Source organism: Gossypium arboreum, chromosome 4 (assembly GCF_025698485.1).
Source record: "Gossypium arboreum isolate Shixiya-1 chromosome 4, ASM2569848v2, whole genome shotgun sequence".
NCBI lineage: Eukaryota > Viridiplantae > Streptophyta > Magnoliopsida > Malvales > Malvaceae > Gossypium > Gossypium arboreum.
In genome coordinates, this window is record NC_069073.1 from 101,619,372 (window position 1) to 101,633,632 (window position 14,261).

The following is a 14,261-nucleotide window of genomic DNA, read 5'->3' on the forward strand; positions in this document are numbered from 1 at the left end:
GACGATATTACTACAGGCAAGCTATCCGCTTCACCTGATTCAACCCGAAGAACATCTCCACTTTCACATTTCAACTCGATAACTTTTCGTCCACAATCCACTACAACACCATGAGAAGTTAACCAGTCCATACCAAGGATTACATCGAATTCATCAAACGGCAATAACATAAGGTTAACCGAAAAATAATGACCTCTAATTGTCAAGGGATAGTCTCTGCATACTTGGTTTACTAACATATGTTTGCCTAACGAGTTAGACACTTTTACCGCAATTTCAGTGGACTCGACTAGCATATTCATATTAGGTATCAATTTCATACAAAGAATGGGTAGACTTCGGATCAATCAAAGCAACAACAGGTGTATTATGGATAGAAAAGGTACCCGTAATCACATGGAGAGACGCAGCCTCTTCATGGGCCTGAATAGTATAAGTCCTTGTAGGTGCTCTACCCTCGGACCTCATAGTAGCATCCTAGGTGCACCTCTACTGCTAGCCCCACTTTTTGGGTTCTTATATGGTCTACCTCTCGAAGGAGCGTTACCCGATCTCACACCGTGATCCTTATATTTCTCGACCATCTCTAGACAACTATGAATAAAATGGTCCAGCAACCCACATTTGAAACAACCTCTTTCATTACCTTGGCACTTACCGAAATGACGTCTACCGCACTGTGAACATTCTGGTCTGTTAGATCGAGCACTACCAACACACGCGATAGAAGTGGTTTGAGCTTTAGACACTGCATGCTGCTTATTCTTGTTTCTGCTCGAGAATCCTACTGACGGTTTGATCGAACAGGAAACTCTCTCGATCTCTTGGATGAAGTCTGGTGTGATTTCCCCATCTGTCTTTTCTTTGAGTCACAAAACTCGATATCAGCTCTTCTCTTCTATTTGGCCAATTCTTCGGCCTTGCAAGCTCTCTCAACAAGTACCACAAACTCTCTCAACCCTAAGATGCCAACTAATAGACGGATGTCTTCATTTAGACCATCTTCAAACCTCTTGCACATGGTGGCTTCTGTAGATACACACTATTGTGCATATTTGCTAAGCCTCACAAACTCACGCTCGTACTCCGTCACTATCATACAGCCTTACTTCAGCTCAAGGAATTCTTTCCTTTTTTAATCAATAAACCTTTGGCTAATATACTTTTTACAGAACTCTTCCTGGAAGAATTCCCAAGTTACTCTCTCTCTCGGTACCACTGACACGAGAGTATTCCATCATTGGTAGGTCGAGTTTCGTAGAAGTGATACTATACACTTTGTGCACTCCTCCAGCATGCACGATAACTCATCAAATACTCTGATGGTATTTTCTAACCAGAACTCTGCTCTCTCCAGTTCATCATCAACACTAGCCCGAAATTCTTAAGCCCCATACTTTCAGATTCTGTCCACTTGAGGTTTCTCTCTCCTAACCATTTTTACTCCATGAGGAGCTATAGGGGCAACCTGTGGGATCGAATGAGGTAGAGAAAGTGGAGTGTTCGGATTCGCACGAACGAACCCTGAGTACCAAGCATCCATCATACAGAGGTAAGCTTCTCTAGCCCCTCTAACCAGACTCATCGTCATAGGCTCATTTTCAACTGCCGCAGTCCCTTCAGCGGGAGCTGGTGCATTACTTTCCACATCATCTGCCATAGCTCTGTCGGGATCTATTTACTATATAAAAACATGATTTATATTCGTTAGGAGTCGTCACACTATCGATATACAACTATGGCATATATAGAAAGATACGTACTCACACAAGGTTAGTCCTAGAATCGACTAAACCATAGCTCTGATATCACTAAATGTAACACCCCTTACCCGAGTCTGAGGCCCGAACTGAGTACTAGGCATTAAAAAACTTAAACACATGTATTCCAAAATTTATAAATCATAAAAGCTTGATTAAATTTAAAACTTTTCAAAATTTATCTAGAATTCCTTCGAGCCTACGAGGCCCAAAACAAGCTCTAAGGACGATTCGGAACCAAACTGGGTCTTTTAAAGAACTCTGGAACTCTTGAAACAAGGGCACACGCCCATGTAGAAGGGGCGACACGTCCGTGTGGCCTTTTTGACATGGCCGTGTTAAAGGCTCATGTAGTTTACAAACACATCGGGATATGCCTATGTCTCTAACCTGTGTGGAATTAATTCCTAATTCGAACCTACAAGGGTTTTCACATGACCTGGCACACGTCCGTGTTCATGGCCCGTGTCCCTCACACGACCATCCATTACACGCCCATGTCCAAAAATCTTCACATTCTGTTTCTGATGTCAGCAACTATTTAGGGGCACACGACCAAGGCACGCGCCTGTGTGTTAGGCCGTGTGGTGAATTTAATTCCACATTTAAGGTGCAGACTTCACAAGGCTGAGACACACGGCCGTGTCTCTACCCGTGTGTTTACTACCATACATACTAACTTGAAATTTTAAGATGCAGGGGACACAATGCCAGACAACACGCCCATAGGGCTGACCATGTGTTGCACACGGCCTAGACACATGTTCGTGTGTCTACCCATGTGAACAAAACAAGGCTATCTACCAAGCCTTTTTGCCACCTTTATTTGCACCAACCTACACAACAACAAATATCTCTAATTCACACAGCAATATAAGACTAAATCAACCACAACATGACAATTAAATGCAAACCTCATGACACTTTAACAACCAAACATGTACTTGATCATTCATACATTTTGTTCATCTAGGGAAGTATCATCATTTACAATTAACCATTAAACCATGGCCTTACACAAAAAGAAGGTTTTTGTCCTAAACCAACATAATTGGTTAGCTTAACAATATAACACATAATAAAAAAACTCAATCCCTATACATGCCATATTCAAGATAATAAAACTAACTATACCAAAAGCTTCGAGTGATAGTATGAGGGATACCTCCGACGTTCTTTGATCCACGGGCTAATTTGGAAGCACTACAAGAAAATGAAAAGGAAGATGGTAAGCACAAAGCTTAGTAAGTTGCATGTAAATATCGAAATAACAACCATGTTACCACATGTGATCATACTCCCAATGTATCATAACTCACACAAAGAGTAAATGTTCATAACACAATTTATTCATGTTCATTCCTCACTATTCATACAACAAAAAAGAGCTCACATAACATCAATTTCATATAAGTACCTGTACCACTCACAATAAGGTCTTAAGTGCTATCATTTTGACATAAACCGTAAATTTCCCATTGAACCATTTGGAATACTACAAGATAATCACTAAGTCTCAAACATAGGGTACGATGCTGACGCCATGTTCCAAACATGGTCTTACACTGGCTCTCACATCTAAGTCGATGCCATGTCCCAGACAGGTCTTACACTGACTTTTATACGTCAAGGTCGATGCCATGTCCCAGATAGGTCTTACACTGGCTCTCACTTATTTGTGTCGATGTCATGTCCCAGACAGGTCTTACACTAGCTTGCATATCTTGAGGCTGATACCGTGTCCCAGACAGGTCTTACACTGACTTTCATCTATCAGTGCCGATGCCATGTCCCAGACAGGTCTTACACTAGCACACACATCACCCAAATGTCATGGCATGGATATCTAAATTATTCCTAAGATTCAACCGGGAGTCTCTACTACATCAATTCTCATCATGCACATTCACAGTAATAGTCTACAGTTTATGCCGTATTAATTATACAATACATAAATACAAATAAGTTATATTATTTACGTACAATTTACCTCGGTACACAAAATGTAGGCGACTAATTATATTTAATCCGCTTGCTTGGCTCTTCCTTGGTCTAGGTCTGGATTACGTATTTCTTAATCTATAATAATAAAATTTCACCCATTTAATCATCATATTAATAAAAAACATACTACAATTCGCAATTCAAAAAAATAACCGTTTTGCCCTTAGATTTAATAAAAATTATGATTTTGCCCTTAAGCTCGTAAATCAATTTTTATCGAGTTTCCTTATTAACCAAGCCTAGCCGAACTCTTTTTATACCTATAGCAACTTACAATTTCTAACATTTCACACAATTACACCTATTTTACAAGCTTTACAAAATAGCCCATTTAGGTGTTTTCATGAAAGCCCCTTTCACAAAAGTTGTTTATTTAACAACCATGATTCATTTTCTTCCATGAAAATTTAGCAAAAAACATGAACACTCTTATGGAAAATCCCTAGTCTCTAAACCATTTTCCAAAATAGTCCTCCCATTAGTTAGCTTAAGCTATAAGGGCTCCAAAAGTACAAAAATCATTAAGACAGACCACCAAAATCACTTACTTGCAAGGGTGAAGAGTTGCTAAAATTTCAAGCTTCCAAAACCCTTATTTTGCTAAAAAATTTGGTGGAAAGGAGGAAGATGAAAAGTGATATCCTTTTCTCTTTGTTTTATTTTATTTCAAGTCAAATTAGTCACCAAATTTTACCTAACCTTTGACCATTTCGTTTTCTTTGTCTCTATGGTAGGCCACCCTTATTAAAATGGGTCTATTTACCTTTTAAAGACCCTTAATTATGATTCTCTAGCTTTTTAACACCATTTTCTAGTAAAACAAAACTTTTCCCTTTTATGCGATTTACTCTTTTTTCGCAATTAAGCTCAAAATCGCTAAAATTAATTCACCAAAATTTTCATGCACTTATATAATCATGCTACAACACATAAAATGATATTAAAAATAATTTCTCTGACCTCAGTTAGTGGTTCTGAAACCACCATTCTGACTAGGCCCAAAATCTAGCTGTTACAGCCGTACTCCACTCCTCCCTGCTCAAGTTCATCGATGGCGTTTGAGACATATGATTTTTCATCTATGTTCCACACATCGCCACATACGGATGAAGAGAATGTTGATTACTGCAATCACCCGCAACGTAAACATCGAGCTCCACAAAAATATACCCCTAGAACGACACCATCCAACCATCAATTTTAGAGGGTTTTGTAATTTAAATAACTTCATATTTATGTAATGAATTTTTTGGCATTTTATTTATTAATTTAATATTTTTTTGCAATTTAAATAGTCAACTTTGTATTTATGTAATGACTTTTTTGCTATTTTATTTATCAATTTTATGGTTTTTTTTTATTTTGAAATTTAAATAAATAAACTTTATACTAACTATGTAAGTCAAATTAGATTAACTGTAACAAATTGTAGACAAATTTGTGATTCAATCCTCTCAACATGTAATGAACTACATTTCAATTTCTACCCGATTGCGACGATTGTCTAATATGGTAGTTTCGGAGCGGGCATTTACTCCGATTATGACTGGCTAATCTGTATACGCCACACAGCTTCCCGTCAGATTTCTCCCTAATATCCATTTCCTTATGGATTCTAGATGATTGCAGATGACCTTTCGGGTTCCTACGTAACCCTTTGTCTAGGACAAGCTCAAAGGTCGTTGGAGGTACCTCCCAGGTATATAGGTCAAGAAGCACGGGGAACTCGTTCTTCCATACACGCAACGTGGGTTCGAGGGTGTATACTTTATCGATAAATTATTCTACATTGAGCAAGACTTTAGCACAAGCTGCCACGACATGTGCACATGGATAATGAAGTGTTTGAAACCTCCTACAATCGCACTGTCTATTTCGAAGATCAACTCCGTAGGACCTAGGTGGCATACCTAGTTGATGACTGATGGTTTCAATAACTCAAAACATTTTATTACGTCATGAATATACTTCTACAGTCATCGACCTCGCCATCTGACAGTTTGCAGTAATTGCATCCCTGACATCTTCTACAAACACATGTCCCACCTCTATCTGGTTCACTTGTTGCTGACTCATTCTTGGCATCAAGGAAGCCAACCTATAAAATGTAGCTGAGAAGACAGATAAAATCGGAAGATGTCGTGTTTTCAACAACACAGTGTTGATCCCCTCCACCAAGTTTGTGGTCATTTGACCATAACAAAAGCCCTCGTCAAAACTTTGAGCCCATTGCCATAGCTCCATAGTACCCAACTACTGTCGAAAAGATGTGTTCGTTTGACCCTCCATGTCACTCTCAAGTCGAGTCATTCTTTGGTGGAAAATGTGTGGCTCTAACTCATGCGTTGCATATGTATTAAGAAAAGATAAGTTACAGTATTGCCCTAAAACATTAAAACTTATATTGAAAAGATAAGGTAATCCTTTACCCATTCTCACAACTTGTCTCTTCCAATCTGTATTCTTATAATCTCGCTGGAAGTTAGCCGCAATATAACAGATGTAGTAAACGGATCTCCATGGCACACCGGAACGCCTAATGGCGGCAATTAATCCTTCCCCTCTATCGGAGATAATGCAAATATTATCGTTGCTAATAACATACCTTTGTAGATTGGTAAGGAAGAATTTCCACGATTCCATGTTCTCTTTATCAATATGGCAAATGCTATCGGGAGCACGTTCCTGTTGCTGTCTTGAGCAACCGCAAGAAGTAGGATCTGTGTATATTTTCCATATAGCCAGGTCCCATCTACTTGCAAAAACGGCTTGCAATGAGGAAATGTGTGCACACATGGATTAAACGTCCAAAACATCCGATAGAAAATTCTTTTTCCCGATTGCAGTTGGTCATCAGGCCTGTAATAAGGTCGTGTCTATAACTCAATGACAGTCCCCGCCACGTACTCCCTCATAGCGGCTATCGATCCCTGTAGCTTATTGTACGATGCATCAAAATCTCTGTACAATTGTTCCATTACCATTTGTTTAGCTATCCATGTCTTTCGGTATTATACTCGATACTAGAATCGTGCCTGCATTTCGACAATCAGAACCGAAACTTTAATGGTCGGCATGTCTTTCACCATTGTTATGATGCACGTACAAATAGTTTTGGAATCAAGTTTTCGATGATCTTTTGTCATACGTGTTGAAGTACATGTGTGAGGCCCAACAAATTTCCGTATCTTCCACATTCGCGACTTCTGGATAAATGCAGCTCGTATCTGTCAATTGCAACCTTCCGTTGACTTCCAACATTCTCCAATATATAATGTCGGTTTAGACACTATAACTTTGTAGTCTTCTGATATATTCATGCTATACCGTTTAATGGCAAATACGCATTCTTCCTTACTTTCGAATCTTTGGCCCACGAACAACTTCTCAGTATCAGAATATACGGTCATCCGATGAGCAGGTAGTATTTCAGGATACTCCAGAAACTCGACTGCGTGCACCGCATCGGGGTTTATCCGAGACATGTGTACCCCAAAATTATTGTGTATCACAATATGACGAATCTGGTTTCTGACTGAAGACGCCTTAATGTTTCCATCCTCATTCACGCCTTCGTCGTCAATATCATCCGGGACCTCGTCCATGTCGGGATCACTCTCACTATAGACTTCGTGATTAGAAGGATCACTACTATGGTATACATCATCACCAACCACATCAGTCTTCGGTGCAGCATTAAGATCAATTTCGATCCCGTGTATAGTTGATTGACTATCAACATATGATATCAGAACCACCATACACGGCTCTTAAGCTCCATCTTCTTCACCTAATGGAGTGGGATCTTCAGTTGCCTCCACACCAGCTAACTCAGCAAATAACTGAATCGGTGCATTTTGGTTGCTCCGAGTCCCACAATAAAGAGCGACCATTGTCTCCACATCTTTATCATCTATAAGTTCCATTTCAGTGAATTTTATAGGATCTGTCGAATCTGGAAACTTGTAGAAAAGTTTCGAGATCCTTCTCCCACAACGTCTATAAAATTTTTCACTAATTTTTTCCTTCATATCATCAAACGAGATATTTCTATTAAATCTCATTGCTACTTGTTTGCGGCATTCAAATATATATCCCACGGTTGTTGTCAAAATTTTTCCATCGAAATAAACACATACGAAAAACTGATTCTCCATCTTCAATACTAGATCTGTTAAAAAATTTTCAAAATTCTCAAAATAGTTTCGAATAGCAAAAAAATTACATAAAATTTTTAATGCAAATTTTTTCATTCAGAAGTTGACAAAATTAATAACCTAACAAAATAGCTTTCAAATAATAAAATTACTAACAAAACTTTACATTCTATTTAAAAAGAAATAAACTAAAATAAATTATTCCTTTGTTTTTTTCTTCCCTATCTTCTTATTTCCGTTCTGCTAAATTTTGTGTCTGTTGCTCTGCTAAATTTTGTGTCTGTGCTCATTTGATTTTCGGGGTATATATACAGAAAAAATTAAGCAGCAGATGCTCCTGTGGGCCCTACCATTCGCGCCTCGGCACAACTTGTTGCATCTGTCAGATAGGCTCAACTAGTCGCGCCTCTAAGAAAGGCTCAACCTAGATTCGTATCTATACACGGGTCATACTAATCCGAAAAAAATTAATATTTTATTTAAAAGAAAAAATATTTTTAATATAAAAAAAAGGTGTCGTACCTGTCAGATAGGCGGGACTAAAAAGAAACATACCATTTTGGTAAATAATCCAGCTGACAACCTATTTTAGTATTTAATTTTTTTAATATATTTAAGTAAATACCTGAGTTTGATGTTCAATCTGTGAGTCGCAGGCGAGTATGGTTGAGTTTGATTAAGTAAGGTTAACTTAATGGGCTCCACAAGAATTGTTTCTTCTAGATCTATATGGATAGTTAGTCTTTCAATCCACATCATCATGTATTATGTCCCTCTCGTTGATAGAACTCACACCCTAACTTTACAAAACTCTTTCTTTCCTTTTTAACATTCTTTAAAAATATTTGCTTAAACTAAAACTAGGTTATCATTCAAAATTTTTAGTATTGTCTATTTCATTTCATTTTATTATTATTTTTGAATAATTTTATTATAAATTCTGATTATATCTGCTCTTTTTAACACAATGTATAAAATTACCCATAGCCCGTACCCAACCCCATAAATAGGAGTATATTGTACTTCAGCTCACTCGAACCCACATCCTCCTACATTAACAACAATGCCCATATCAATCAAGCTGAGTCTCAATCAGCTTATTACATTTTATTTTATCCAATCTAGTCATTGATAACAAGTAGAGAAAAAATATCAACAAATTGCAAAATTAAGGAGTACCAAATTATATTCATTTTTTGTTTTAGTTGGCTAATTAACCTTTTAAAACCATATCTTATTTTTTATTTAATATTTTAAGCATAAAATAATTTATATTATTTTGGTATTCAGTTATAGGCTTAATTCACTATTTGAACTCTAAAGTATACCCGTTTTCTTACTTTAGTACTTAAATTTTTTATCTCAATTTAGTACTAAAGTATTAATTTCCTCTACTTTTAGTCTATTTTGTAATGGCTGTTAAAAAATCTATTTGGTAATTTTGGCCAACGGAAAGTACCATGTTGTATATTTTGACCAATAAAAAAAACCACATGATAATTAGATTTATTTAAAATAAAAATATTAAATTTAAATTAAAATATAAATTTATAATATTAAATATTTAAATATTAAAAAGACTATTTATTTTGATAGATCTATGGTCGATGTTGACTGGCTGAGTGACACCATTAAAACACACTTGTTCTTTTTATTTTTTAATGTTATATATATTATATTGATTATAAATCTAAAAAATATATAATATATATAACTTTGTTAAAAGTTTAAAATAATTTTTTATAAAATTTTAAAATATATAATTAAAAATTTTAAAATTTCAAAATAATATATAAAAATTAATTTAAATTTATAAAAATTATATTTTAAAATTTTATAAAAATATTTTAAACTTTTTAAAAAATTATATATGTTATATATGTTTTTTACATTTATAATCAATATAACATATAATATTTTAAAAGATTTAAAAAAGGACACATGATGTGCTCTAATAACGTCATATGGCGATAAATGTTGGTCAATAGCCCATCAACAATCGATCAAAGTTAAAAATGTTTTTAGCATTTAAATATTTAATATTATATTTTTAATTTTTTTTTTAAATTAATTGTTTTTATTTTAAATAAACTTAATTGTCACATAGCGCTTTCATATTGGCCAAGGTTGTTTAATGGATTTTTTAACTGTCATTACAATTGGACCAAAAAATAGAACAAACTAATACGGTAGATACTAAATTGGGACAGAAAAATTAAATATTAAAATAAAAATAGATATACTTTAGGGTCAAATCGTGAATTAAGCCTTAATTATGTTGATATATATTTAAATTTCATAAGATATATATAATAATAGATTTTAAAATTGAAAAACTAATCAACTTAGACTCTAAATTTTAAATATTAGAGTTTAAGCACAACTCATATTTTAAGCAAATATAAATTTTACACAAACTTTTTTATTACAATATTAAAGTTAATGATGAAATAACATAATTTGAACTTATACCAAATAAATATTTAACAAAAATTTTAAATATGCTTTCTATTCAAATAAAACACTTGCACTCATTTATTTTATACTTAATATTTATATGCATGTATCAAAAATATTCAAACCCTACTAAATATTCAAGATATCATTTTATTATTTAAAATGATATTATCAATTAGGTTATTATATTTATATATTTAAAAACAATATTTGTACTAAATTTAAAATTGATCCAACTAATCAACCAAAAAAAAAAAAAAAAATCTCAATCTGTACAAACCGAATTTAGCAAGGCCGGCAGCTCTCATAAGGGAAAATATCGCAACGCTTTCCCATTTATCGCAAAGAAAAAGATACGGCGAGCCTCTTCCTCGGCCCTTCTATATTCTTTCACGTAACCCTACTTACCTACCAACCAGCCAACCAGCCAACTAATCCGATGGCAGCCACCACCCAGAAACCCGTCGCCGTCGCAACCTCCACCCCCACCCCCACGACTCCTGCATCCGTCACTCTCGCCGCCATTTCATCTGCAGAACCAAACCCTAAGAAGATCGTGTCATCCTCCTCGGATAAGTCTGATCCTCCTAATGCTGAAGGATCTCTGAAGGAGAGTGGGGGTTCGAAGACCACCGGGACTACTGTGGGCTCGGTCGTCGGGGATGAAAGCGGTCCCGTTAACGATATCCAGAAGAAGATTCGCCGAGCTGAGCGGTTCGGCGTACCTGTACAGTTGTCCGAGCAAGAGAAGCGTAATTCTAGGGCCGAGAGGTGAATTCTTCAATTTTCCCCCTTTTTTTTTTGTTTTAGGTATTATTTATGTTTTTCCTTTTGGTTTGTACCTAGTTGACGAACATCTCTGAAGGGAAAATTTTCTTTTTCGATTTATTTCTAAAAAAGGACTATTCTGATGTTATTGTTTAAACGCGATTGTCGATTCATTGTGCGCTGAGAAGTATAGATTAACACTCTTGAGTTTGTTTATTGTTTTGATTGTTTGGAATCTCTTAGCAGTGCATAATTTTCTAATTTATTCTCTTTCTTTGATCAATCTATCCGTTTGTTCTCTAGAAATTAGTCTAACCCCTTTGTAATCTTACCTAGTTGCCTTGATAAGCATGCCTGTGTTTTTGGCTCATTATAATGTTCTGTTGGGTTTTCATTTAATTTTTTATGGTAAAGGTTTAGTAACAGTAGTTGTGGATGTTGAACCCCATTCCTTGAGTTTTCTTTGTGTTTGTTGATTTGTGAACCAAACATGTCTCAGGTTTGGCACTGCACCCAGGCCAAAGGGATCAGAAGCATCGAAGCAATCAGAGGAGGTGAAGAGGAAGGCTAGAGCTGAGAGGTTTTTTGTCCATACCACCTTTACCCAATGATGATATTACTCGGAGTTGCATTTAATCTATTTATTAATTCTTTTTGTGGGTTCTCAGGTTTGGGCTTGCTGTACCCTCTACAACTGTTGATGAGGAAGAGAAAAGGAAAGCTCGTCTTGCCCGATTTGCACCATATTCCAAACCTGACACCATTGAAGGAGAAAAAAGAAAAGCAAGGGCAATCAGGTACATTCCAATGCTAAAGAACTGCTTCTTACATTGTTAGAGATCTATAAATGCCTATAGAAATCACTATTGACAAAGGTTTATGCATGTTGAGGTTGGAATTTGATTTTTTTTCCTCTGGTCTTTCCAGGTTTTCTGATCCCCTGTCAACTTCTTTAGCACAGGTAAATCACAAGGGGAATATTGAACCAGTAAGGGTTTAGTTTAGATGTTTCTCTGGCAAAGTTGTTGGATCATAGAAAATCCAGTGTTTTAAGGTGTATACATTTTTTTACAGGAGGCTCCTGTTGCTGGAAAGGCTGTTGGAGGACTCTAAATAGAAATTACCATAGTTAGAAGGTATCTTTGGAGATATGCATTGCTTTAATCATGTATATATCTGCGTCTGTGTCAGAAATATACTTGTTTAAATATGTCTATATCAGTTAACTTAGAGGTCGCATTATTATTTTCTTTTCCTTTTCAGGTCTAGTGTCCTAACAGCTTGTGATTCGCTTAGCAGCTTCCTTACAATGTTTTATTTCTAACATCAAAATTTAAGATGCAATACTCTATCTCCAGATGAATTTCTAAAGAATTGGCAATGTTCTTTTGGCAGTTTGGAAGGCGTTTTACAGTGTCTATTCATTTGGTGAGGCCGATTGGAATCAACAACCACCTGGAGTGTTAACCTCCCTTAAATCTTACAAAAAGCATTAGAAATTCTGGAGTAATGGCTATAAATTTTCTACTTTCCCGGTTAGATAATTTAGTTGAGAAAGTATGGGGGTGGTTATTAGATTCATCCTAACAATTAATGAGTTTATTTATTTGCTGTTGTAACAATTGGGCAGCATCTTATACTGTTTTAAGTTGCATAATATGATCAAGTGTGAGACAGCAGTAGTATTCAAAATTGAGTCCGACATCCATTTCCATAGTTAAAATAGCAAATGGCTTCTTAGGAATTCTTGAGCTCTGTTTCTCATTTCCTAATCTCTAGATGAAAAGATATTTGCATCCTTTTTTCTGCTTTTAATATGTTGGACAATTGATGAACTTAGATGCCTTCAAGCAAACATGGATAACTTGTTTTCTGCATTTAGATTAAAAAGTTATTAGAAAGGCTGCAGTGTGGGAGTTTATCAGGAGGCTTATCTATAGACAAATTAGATTGTTATTGTTCATTCGGTCTGTCATCTTCTTGTTTTTGTTCCTTCTAAAATAGAGTTGACCCAGTTTTTTAAAAAGAAATAAAAACCAATTTTCAGGTATGTGCATGAGCATGCATGTTAATTCACCCGATGGTTGCAGGACTGCATGCATTTGTTTGCATGTTTGTATGCATATGTTTGCTCTGTGATGAGACTGCTGGCTGAAATGGCATTAATTCAACTTAGCTAGTATCTTCCCAATATAAATTGTCCATGCAATGTTGTTAGGATATTTTACAAGTGCTGTTCACAGCATGATCATTAGAGAAATGATGAAAATTGGGAATGGTTTGATAATATGAAAATTGCTTTTGTGGGTAATATTTTCAATAGATGATGAGCTTTATGGGATCCATAAGTGAAAAACTCACTGAGCTTGTTACTTGAGGATCTCAGGATCAGTGATTAGTATTTGAGACGAGTGAACACTCCCCTTTTAAGGTGATTGCTAGCTTCCGTAGGTCTCACCAGGTGAATGAATTTGGGTAAGCTCTACAAGGTAATTTGTGGTGGAAGTGAATGCCGTTCAATGTTCACTCATGTAATATTTTGTTTTTATTAAAATTACTAGCTTCTTTGTGGTTGGATATGTTTGCATGGAAGGCCGGATAACCATGATTGGTTCCTTATATATGTTGATAATATTTTAGTTAATTTTACTTCCTAGTCAAATTTGTTCTCAAAGTTGGTGTAAAAACTGTAAATGGGAATTCATCTAAATCTTGTATTGGGTTCTAAGGTACCAAAACAACTTTTTTCTACTTAGGATTATATGCTCTGTTAAATTTCATTTCATGTATATCATATTTCAAGAGTTTGTGTCGTATTTTTATTTGTTTGCGTTAAATGTGTATAGAATGACTAATTTACTCAACTCTATAGTGGTATCGTACAAGGGTTAAAACTAAAGGGTGGGGATCGCCTAAATATTTTAACTAGTTTTCACCAATTTGCATGGTGTGGCAATCAACTTATGACCTAATATTACCAAACATAAGGGAAAAAAACATAAAATCTTTATCGTGAGCTTTATTATTATTATTTGAGAAGACAAATCGGTTCTTCACAAAGAAAGTACATAGGGATTTGCACATAGTTGATCCATTGGTTAAATTTCAAATTACC

General features: G+C 35.6%; 1 protein-coding gene across 2 annotated transcripts; it reads left to right on the plus strand.

Moving 5' to 3' along the window:
* Window positions 1-10,576: 10,576 nt before the first annotated feature.
* On the plus strand, window positions 10,577-12,838 carry LOC108460807 (protein MODIFIER OF SNC1 11). Of its 2 annotated transcripts, none has more exons than XM_017760467.2 (6): window positions 10,577-11,149; window positions 11,646-11,726; window positions 11,815-11,943; window positions 12,074-12,134; window positions 12,221-12,282; window positions 12,542-12,838. In XM_017760467.2, exons 1-5 carry the CDS (start codon window positions 10,818-10,820, stop codon window positions 12,257-12,259), a joined length of 642 nt encoding a protein of 213 aa, XP_017615956.1. In that variant the 5' UTR covers window positions 10,577-10,817; the 3' UTR covers window positions 12,260-12,282; window positions 12,542-12,838. The 2 variants fall into 2 exon arrangements, with proteins under 2 accessions (XP_017615956.1, XP_017615958.1); XM_017760469.2 differs by having other exon boundaries at window positions 12,074-12,107.
* Window positions 12,839-14,261: the final 1,423 nt, after the last annotated feature.

What these genes read in the sequence shown, in the direction of transcription:
- LOC108460807 (XM_017760467.2), top strand. Translation starts at nt 10,818, where the DNA reads ATGGCAGCCACCACCCAGAAACCCGTCGCCGTCGCAACCTCCACCCCC. An exon ending in AGGAAGGCTAGAGCTGAGAG is followed by an intron (nt 11,727 to 11,814) that starts GTTTTTTGTCCA and finishes GTGGGTTCTCAG; the next exon opens with GTTTGGGCTTGCTGTACCCT. An exon ending in ACAAGGGGAATATTGAACCA is followed by an intron (nt 12,135 to 12,220) that starts GTAAGGGTTTAG and finishes ATTTTTTTACAG; the next exon opens with GAGGCTCCTGTTGCTGGAAA.